Source organism: Mustela nigripes, chromosome 5 (assembly GCF_022355385.1).
Source record: "Mustela nigripes isolate SB6536 chromosome 5, MUSNIG.SB6536, whole genome shotgun sequence".
In the NCBI taxonomy this organism is placed as follows: Eukaryota; Metazoa; Chordata; class Mammalia; order Carnivora; family Mustelidae; genus Mustela; species Mustela nigripes.
Window position 1 is genome coordinate 27,342,462 of NC_081561.1, and position 9,329 is coordinate 27,351,790.

At 45.0% G+C, this 9,329-nt stretch overlaps 1 protein-coding gene and 1 pseudogene across 1 annotated transcript in view; one reads left to right on the forward strand and one right to left on the reverse strand.

Moving 5' to 3' along the window:
- Positions 1-916: 916 nt before the first annotated feature.
- LOC132018562 (gamma-soluble NSF attachment protein-like) lies at positions 917-6,484 on the reverse strand (annotated as a pseudogene).
- A 1,024-nt stretch (positions 6,485-7,508) lies between these two features.
- MUC21 (mucin 21, cell surface associated) overlaps positions 7,509-9,329 on the forward strand; it is a 14,371-nt gene continuing 12,550 nt past the window's right edge. The window contains 2 exon segments of the mRNA XM_059401519.1: positions 7,509-7,530; positions 9,150-9,271. Of these exon segments, the coding sequence (XP_059257502.1) occupies positions 7,509-7,530; positions 9,150-9,271 (144 nt within the window).

Genomic DNA, 9,329 nt, shown 5'->3' on the forward strand with positions numbered 1-9,329 from the left:
TACTTGCTGTTCGGAGGCAACAACTCCCAACTTTTAGTTTTTTCTCCTGGTATTTCCACCTACAGAATTAAATATCACATTCATATTACATTGCTATTCATAGATTCTTAACAAAAGACCTCAAATACATCTTTTATTAGGCTAAATAATATTGCAAGATTCAAAATAGCTTCTTGTCCCAATTTTGCCTCTGAAAAGATTTAATAATTTTTATGTATCCAATATCATGTGGAATGACTATCCTTTTCAAAACAAAGCAAATTTTTAAAATTCTGATCTTATCAGTTAACTTAACTTTAGCAGCAATTATTAAATAACATGAAAAATTCTCTAACAGCAAATTACACAAGCCTAAGAGAGAATAATTCACGCCTATAACACTAGTTTCTCAGAACATAATTTATCTAGCATTTGACTTGCAAATTTTAAAATCAACTGCATTAAGACATGATAGCACATTTGCTGTTAACTCCTGCTGTGTCTCCAGAAAGCGCTTATTGTAAGAAAAGAGGTTTCAAAGGTAACGGGTGCAGACTGGTGATTTGGGACATTGCCAACTAAAAATCACAGTCTTTATTAGCATTGCCAGCCACAGCTGCAGTCAAGTATGGAATGTTCTTCAACATGCTCCAAGTCCATGAAATGGCATATCAGAATTTTTGCTTTTCTTTTTTGCAAAGTAGAATACTAGCAGAGTTTTCTGAATATGCCCCTTCCTCTTCATCCGCTCTGTGGTGGGTCCACCATCAGGCTTAGCCTGTGGTGTGGTCATTGATTTCCTCTTCCTCCTCCCTTTTTTTCCCCTCAAAAATTTTATTGTGGTAAAATATGCAGAACATAAAATTTACCATTTTAACCATTTTTAAGTGTACAATTCAGTGGCATTAATTACATGTGCATCATTGCACAACCATTGCTAGTGCCTTCTACCTGATTTCCCGCCTGGAATCACCACACTAAGGCCCTGGTTTGCATCATTGCTGTCCAGGTACTTGAAACACAGGGGCAGACCGCTGAGGATACTGCTTGGTCTTGCTGGTAAAACCCTTCCAGAAGCTGTTTTAGGGCAGCACAGCTGTAACCTCCATGGGCTTCTGGTGTGCTAGACCTCTCCCTGAGGTAGCTTCCTGTAGCCATGTAGTCATTTCTGAATAGGTGAACTAAGACTTGAACAACTGTTTTCTTATAATGAGTTGAATAAATCTTAATGTACTTATAAATGCTTTTTCTTTCTGAATAGAGTCTTGCCTGATCAGTTCTTGTGCCGGTAGTCTAGAGGCTTTCCCTAAGGCATTCTCTAAGCATTCAACTGCCTCATTTTCAAGTGGTCCTCATTTTCAAACATGTTGGCTGTTAATAGAATTGTGCAGTCTTTTCCAGATCTACATTTTCCATGAGCTTTCCAGCTAGTTTCAGTGCCTGCTGTGTCCCAGTGCCTCCAACTGCTGTGTTGGGAGTGCTGTTTTCTTGAGTGGGGGGAGGGTAGAGGAGAGAATATTCAAGCAGACTCCTCACTGAACAAGGAGACCAACATAGGACTTGCTTTCATGACCCATGAGATCATGGCTTCAGCTGAAGCCAAGAGTTGGACATTTAACCAACTGAGCAACCCAGGTGCCCCCATCAGTTGGTAGTTTCTGCATGTCCTTCAACATTATGCCCGTTGCTCAGAAGCCTTGTTTTTCCATACTCAGAAGTGGCACTGTCATAATCTGGCTTCCATTAAAACAAACAAACAGGGGCACCTGGGTGGCTCATGGGTTAAAGCCTCTGTCTTCAGCTCAGGTTATAATCCCAGGGTCCTGGGATCGAGCCCTGCATCGGGCTCTCTGCTCAGCAGGCAGTCTGCTTCCCTTCCTCTCTCTCTGCCTGCCCCTCTGCCTACTTGTGATCTCTGTCTGTCAAATAAATAAAATCTTAAAAAAAACAAACAGTTTTCAGGTGTGTCTATGATTTGATAAGATGTTCTTTTCTCTTTTGAGCCATGCTTCCACAGTCTTTCCTTCACATGAAGGGCAAGATAAAGGCCCTTTGGGCCCTGAAAGAGTGATTCATAGATTTTTGTTTGTTTGTTTCTGAGGTTATATTTACGTACTCATCGTCTTTCTTCCTTACTTGAATAGAAGCTTCATACCTGTATTTTACCACTCTGTACCATATCTGGAATACCACATACCTTATAGAAGCTTCTTTTTTTAGAAAAAGATTTTATTTATTTATTTGACAGACAGAGATTACAAGTAGGCAGAGAGGCAGGCAGAGAGAGAGAGAGAGAGGAGAAAGCAGGCTCCCTGCTGAGCAGAGAGCCTGATTCGGGGCTCAATCCCAGGACCCCGGGATCATGACCTGAGCCAAAGGCAGAGGCTTTAACCCACTGAGCCACCCAAGCACCCCCTTATAGAAGCTTCTTAAAGAATGTTTTTGTAAGAACGAATGAGAAGTACAGAACACAGAAAATGCCTGTCAGAGAGAACTTAGATCAGTCCCCTAGATTCTTCTCTACTTCCATTCTCACTACTACTACTTGATCTAGCCCTTTATACTAAAAACTAAATAAAGGAAAGAAAGACATCATCCCAAGGATCTTCCCCTATCATTTCCCTGTGTCTCTTTACTGAGATAACTTTTACTAACTGCCTAACACATCAGTTCTGACCTTGATTGCTTAAAGAAAGCCTGCAACATGTGGCCTCATCCAAAATTCACAACCTGATCGCCTTCATTCCATGATAAAAACACATAGGCTCTCCTCAGGCAGGGACAGTATGCTGCAAGGCCCAAAAAGTGAAGGGGGGATTTGCACTTGAGTGTCTCTGCTCAAGTGCCCTTTTATTTTGGTGTGATCTCCTCCTTATTTCCATCTAGCTAAGGGAATGCTGCTGGGGAGATCTGTCCACATGAACTCTGTGTTTTCAGACAACAATATTTCTCTGTCATCTGAGCTCCAACAATCCTTAGTGTTAGAGAGGATATGCAGTTTCTATTTGTGTTGCTTCCTTAGCATGTGTTAAATAGAAAAATTCACCTAGGCAAATAGAGTGACAAAAAACCCCTACAAACCACCCCCAAAACTGAGGACCCTGATTAGTAAAATTCTTGAGGAAAGAAGAAAACACAGAAGTGATTGCCCAAATAATTCATTCATTCAACAGCACAGTTGAGTCAGCAGTCATACCCATGGCATCCACTATCGCCCTCGCCCCGCAAGGACGACAAGAACCCTGGTTCGGATGCATCTTCTCTCTCTTTATTTCCGCAAGTCTACACACTTATATACGCTTACATGACCAATCAGCGAGCAGGGTACAGGAGGGAGCGAATCAGGCTGTGCACCTAAACGAACAACTTAGCTAGCAACCAATGCTGTTTACTTCCTCTTTGGCGGTCTGCTTAGTCTCACGAGGCAATCCTAACCTGGCAACTAGCCAGGCGCCATCTTTTAATGGCAGAGGCCGCCCTGGCCAGGGGCCTGCCTCTGACAATCCACATAAAAAGGAAAAAAAAAAAAGGAAGAGGAGAGAACTACCAGAGCTGCATCCTATAAGGCACATGTGTCCACATGCAGGGTTAACTACAATCTGGGTACCATAGTTCTGCTGTCTCAACAGAAACAAGAATGACAGATATGTGCAAGGCTCCTAATAAAATATAAAAAGTGCACAAGTGGAGGTGCCTGGTTGGCTTACTCAGTACAGCAGTCAGTGAAGTGTGCAACTTTTAAAAAATATTTTATTTATTTATATGGGAGAGAGCACAAGCAGGGGGAGGGGCAGAAGGAGAGAAAGAAGCAGACTCCCTGCTGAATGAGGAGCCCATACAGGGTTCAATCTCAGGACCCTGGGATCATTACCTGAAGTCAGATGCTTAACCAACTAAGCCACCCAGGTGCCCCAAGTATGTGACTCTTGATTTCAGGGTTGTGAGTTCGAGCCCCACACTGGCATAGAGATTACTTTAAAAAAAAAAATCTTTAAAAGAAGTGCAAAAGTGAGTGTTATTCCTGGGTAAAAATTAATGTACTTTAGGGAGGACTATAGCTCCTGGGCCCACCACAGACTTTGAGCCCTCCATGTCCTTGCTCACAGCTTCTGGGAGCACTACTGAGCCACCACAGCCTCAGGGGCTACCACAGACTGTGTCTCCACAATGGACTCCTCCATAGGCCCGAGAGCAACTCAGACCATCTCGGTCTCTTTACAGCTTCTGAGACCACTACAATCATCACCACAGCCTCTGAGACCACCACACCCTCCACTGCAGCATCTGTACCTACCATGACCTCTAACACAGCCTCTTGTACCACTACAGTTTCTACTAAAGCCATTGTGACAATTGCTAAGTCTGTGCCCTCCTCAGTCACCCCCAATAACTGCCGAGACCACCCCAACACCTGTGTCCACCCCAGCCTCTGAGAGCACCACTTCCTTCATGATGACATTTATACCCACCATAGTCTTCATTTTGACCTCTGAAATCAGAGGTCACAGGTCATAGATCCTAGGGTCACCATAGATTTCACTGCAGCTTCAAATACCACTGCAGAATCTGTGTCCACTGTCAAGCAGAGAGAGTCAATTATCATATGGTTTCACTTATTTGTGGAGCATAGCAAATAACATGGAGGACATGGGGAGATGGAGAGGAGAAGGGAGTTGAGGGAAATTGGAAGGGGAGGTGAGCCATGAGAAACTATGGACTCTGAAAAACAACCTGAGGGTTTTGAAGGGGTGCGGGGTGGGAGGTTGGGGGAACCAGGTGGTGGGTATTAGGGAGGGCACGTATTGCATGGAGCACTGGATGTGGTGCAAAAACAATGAATACTGTTATGCTGAAAAGAAATTTAAAAATATATTTATAACCAAAAAAAAGAATCTGTGTCCACTAAAGGCTCTGAGATCACCATGCCATCCACATTAATATCTGTGCCTACAGTGGCCTCCTTCTCTGCTCCATAAGATTGGACACCTACAGTGGCCTCCTTCTCTGCTCCATAAGATTGGACACCACCATAGCTTCTACTACAGCCCCTGAGATCATCACACCTGCCACTACAATCTCTGTGTCGACCACTTTCTCCAATACTGTCTCTGAGACCCCAGTTTCTGAATCCACTGTGCTCTTCATCGTAGTCTCCGAGACCACCATTCCATATCTTCCATAATAATGCCTGGGTCCATGACCATACCCCAAATAAGCTCTAAGATCACAAGAGCCTCTAATAATACCATCATGGCCTTGACCACCAATGCTGAGAACACTTTGCTTCTACTGAAGTTTCAGAGAGCACTCTGGCTGCTACCACAGCCCCAGAGTTTCTGCTAAACCTCAGGTTTTCTACTAAAGCCTCTGTCACAGCTGTAGAGTCTGCGCCTTCCACAACTGCTGAAAGACCTGCTAAAGCCACCATAGCATCTGTGCCCACCACATTCTTCACCATAGCCTCTGAAGCCACCACAGCCTCTGAGACCACCAAAGATTCTAACTCCACCATGATCCCTCTCACCCTCTAATTCCACCAGATTCTCCACCACAGCATCTCCACCTATGGCAGTCTCTACTACAGCCACTGAGTCCACTGTGGCCTTCAGCATGGTCTCTGAGACCACCACATCTTCCACAATAATATCTCTGCTCCTCACATCTCATCCTTCCTTCTATCACAGGCTCTAAGAACACAACAGCCTCTGAGACCACCATGGTCTCCACCATCACTGCTGAGATAACTGTTGTCTCCACTGGGGCTTTTGAGATCATTCTAGGTTCTTCCATAACATCTGTACCCACCATACTCATCACTGCAGCCACCCAGCACAGCTTCTGAGATAATTATATCCTCCATCACAAGGTCTATTTTAACCATAGCCTTCAGCATAGCCTCTGAAATAACTGTAAGTTCTTCAACCATCCTAGTCTCTGAAACAGCTTCTGAGGCCCTCAGATCCAGCATCTGTGCCAATGATAGCCTCTACCTCAGACTTTGAGGCCTCTGGGGCCTCTACCAAGGTCTCTGAGACCACCATGGCCTCCACAATTACATGAGGACTCACCAAAGTCTCTAAGAAAACAATTTTTAGACTACCATGGCATCTACCACCACTGCTGAGACCACTAAGACCTCGACTGGTCTCTCTGACAGCACTGTAGCTTTGACCATAGTCTCTGAGGCAATGACAGAATCTACTAAAATCTTTGTGACACTTGGAGAATCTGTGACCACAATAATTCCAACTTCTGCAGAGACCCTGACTGTCTCAACCACATCTTCTAAGGGCACCATAGTTTCCTTTTCGGCATCTGGACCCACCATATTTACTTCCACAGGTTCTAGGGACACCAAAGCTTCCACCTCACCTTCTGGACCCACCACAGCCTCAGAAGTCATCACATATTTCACTTTTGCCTCATCACCCACCTCTGGGGTCCCCACAGTCTCCACCAGGGTCTCTGGACCTTTCAATGTTTCTTCTGCCACCTTGGTGCCCATTAAGGCATTGACTTTTCTACTCAGTCCATCACCAACAGAGCTGTATCAGGTACTGACCGCCATGTCTTCTTTAAGCACACGTGTTCACCTCCAATGTTAACTGTCACCTTTCTGTTTGTTTCTGTCATTTCTACTCTAGATTCTAGTCAAGCCATCACTCTTGTTAGATATACTTCTGTTCTCTCTTACCGAATCCTATTTATTTTTCTACTCTGGTCTCACTTTCTTTTATTCAGTGTCTGTCATTTCCAACCCAATCAGAAACACTTCTTTACAAGTATCCCCCTGCCACACATGGTTTAATTATATTCCATCACTTCCACCTAGAGGGAACAAACCTAAACTCTGTGACAAACACCCTAATTTGTCAGATTCTGTCATTTTCATTTCTGTGCCAAGCACAATCAACTCTGTTCCATCCACGACCTGTGACACTGCCATCCCATATTTAATATATTGAGCCCTGGTCCAGGGACTGCATGGGCCAAATCTGGCCTGTTATCTGTTTTCCCAAATGAGGTATTATTGGAACACAGCCACACGTACTCCTTTAGGTCTGTAGCTGCTTTCCAGCTAATTTGCATACTTGTGACAGAGATTTTGTGACCCAAATAGCTTAAAAATTTACCATCTGATGACCTTTACCAACCCTTGCTCCAAGTTTGCTTAAGACCAAACAATGATTTTTTCATCTCTGGCACTTGCTCTGAATAAAACTACCTCTGCACTTGCCATCAGCACTCATGTTGGATGTGACTCTACCCACTTTGTCCTGAGCCACCAGTGTGTTCCAGTGACTGACACAATTCTTGCATCAGTGTAACCACTCCAGTATGAGCACAACCCTTGCTGCTGATGCCACCTGCTCTATGGTCCTCCTACCTTGTTCTGAGTCCAGCCTCTCCTTCCCTAGGGTCAGCCTCCTCCTTAAGGTTAGGTTCGTCCACATATGCTCCAAACACACTCACCTCGCCTTTGTTGATCACGATGATTGTATTAGCTTATGTCACTTGTGCTCCCAGCCATGGCCACTGCCTCACCCCTGAGTAAATCTGATCCCATCATCCCTTCCTCTAGCAATGTCCTTGTGCCCATTGAGTACATCACAAACATATCAGACCCTATTTCTTTTATCCAGCACACTCTCCCTATTTGGGTGATCACTTTTAAAATTGAATAACTCTTCTCCTGCACCATCTCAGTCACATTTCTTCAATCTTAGCCTGGACCATCACCAGCACCACCAATGGACACTTGTCTCTAGGACACTCACTTCTCCTCTAAGGCCCTTATGATTTCAGGTGAATCCCTTTCCACCATATCTCCTCCCACCACAACAGCTCTTCTCAAACCACCACCACCATTAGAATGTTAGATTAATCCCTCTGCTCTAAGTACACCTGCTCTTTTTCACTTATTGTCACTACAAATGCTTCATATCATGTGATCTGTTTCCTAGGCACCAGAACCACTGGAACCAGACCAGCGACTCCCATCTCTGTCACCATGACCTCAGCAATAGATTCCACACCTCCAGATAACAGGAATAGTGTCCTTAAGATGGCCACAAATACCTCTGTCCTGGACACATCCACTACTGGAGCACCATCTACCAGCTCTGTTCCAAATACCAGGAACACTGGGATGAGATCTACCCAGGAGCCAACCACCACTCCTGGAAGCAGTACCACCTCACATAAAATAGGCTCAGTTACCACAGACACGAACACAGTTACCATGAGCCTAATGTCAACATGGGGCTAAGCTAAGTGGATATTTGCAGCTCTGGGACATTGTCCTCATCTCTCTGTCTGCAGTTGTGGTGGGTATTGGTGTTAGTGGGACTGAGTTTTTGCCTGGTAAGTTACTTTGAGTAGAGATGGAAGAACTACTTAAATGATGGGTCATGAGTGGGAATAGAATAATGAGAATAGGACTGCGAGCATGTTCAGAACAAGAGAGCAGTGTGTGGAGAGTCACATACATCCTAGCCAAGTCAACAAAAGAGCATCAGGAGCATACTTTTAGGCTCACAAATCACTTTTATCAACTCATTGCAACAAGAGAGACTATACACTAGAGGGACTAAGGAGCTTTGTACCAAACTAAGGAAGAGTCATCATAGTGTTGGGGGAGTGTGGAATTGTCAGAAGGAGCAGAGTAAAAAGCTAAATGCAGAGGAGTGTTATTAAGCATGCAACAAAGCAGGATGAGTACAGGGGTCAACAGTAGCTCCAGAATGTGAAGTGGACTCAGTTTCCTTGGAGACAACAAAGTTATAATAGATGGGGAATGCTGTATAGTTGACCCTTGAACAACGTGGGGATTAGGGGCACTGACATCCCTCACAGTCAAAAATCTGTGTAATTTGTCTCCCCAAAAGCTTAAATACTAATAGCCTACTGTTGACTAGAAGCCTTACTAAAACATAAACAATTGATTAACACATATTTTATGTTATGTGTATTATACTGTATTTTTCCAATAAAGTAAGCTAGAGAAAAGAAAATGTTATTAAGAAAATTCTAGGGGCACCAGGGTGGCTCAGTTGGTCTGCCTTTGGCTCAGGTCATTGTCGCTCTCGCCAGCAAGAACGACACGGAGACACGCGTGGAGGCAAACTTCTTTAATGGCTTCTTTTTATCTTCTTCCCCCTCTGGCGCAGCACAGCACGCAGCTCCCGCCGCCCCACTCCGGCGCTGCCGCCGCCTAACCCAGGGCCACGCGCCGCCCCTCGGCGCGGCGCCGCCACCGCCGCTGCCTAACCGGAACTGTGCCGCCGCCATGGTCCGGGCTGCGGCCCCCTCCGGCCTGCCGGCCCAGCGGCGTGGCCTGGCTCCCGGCG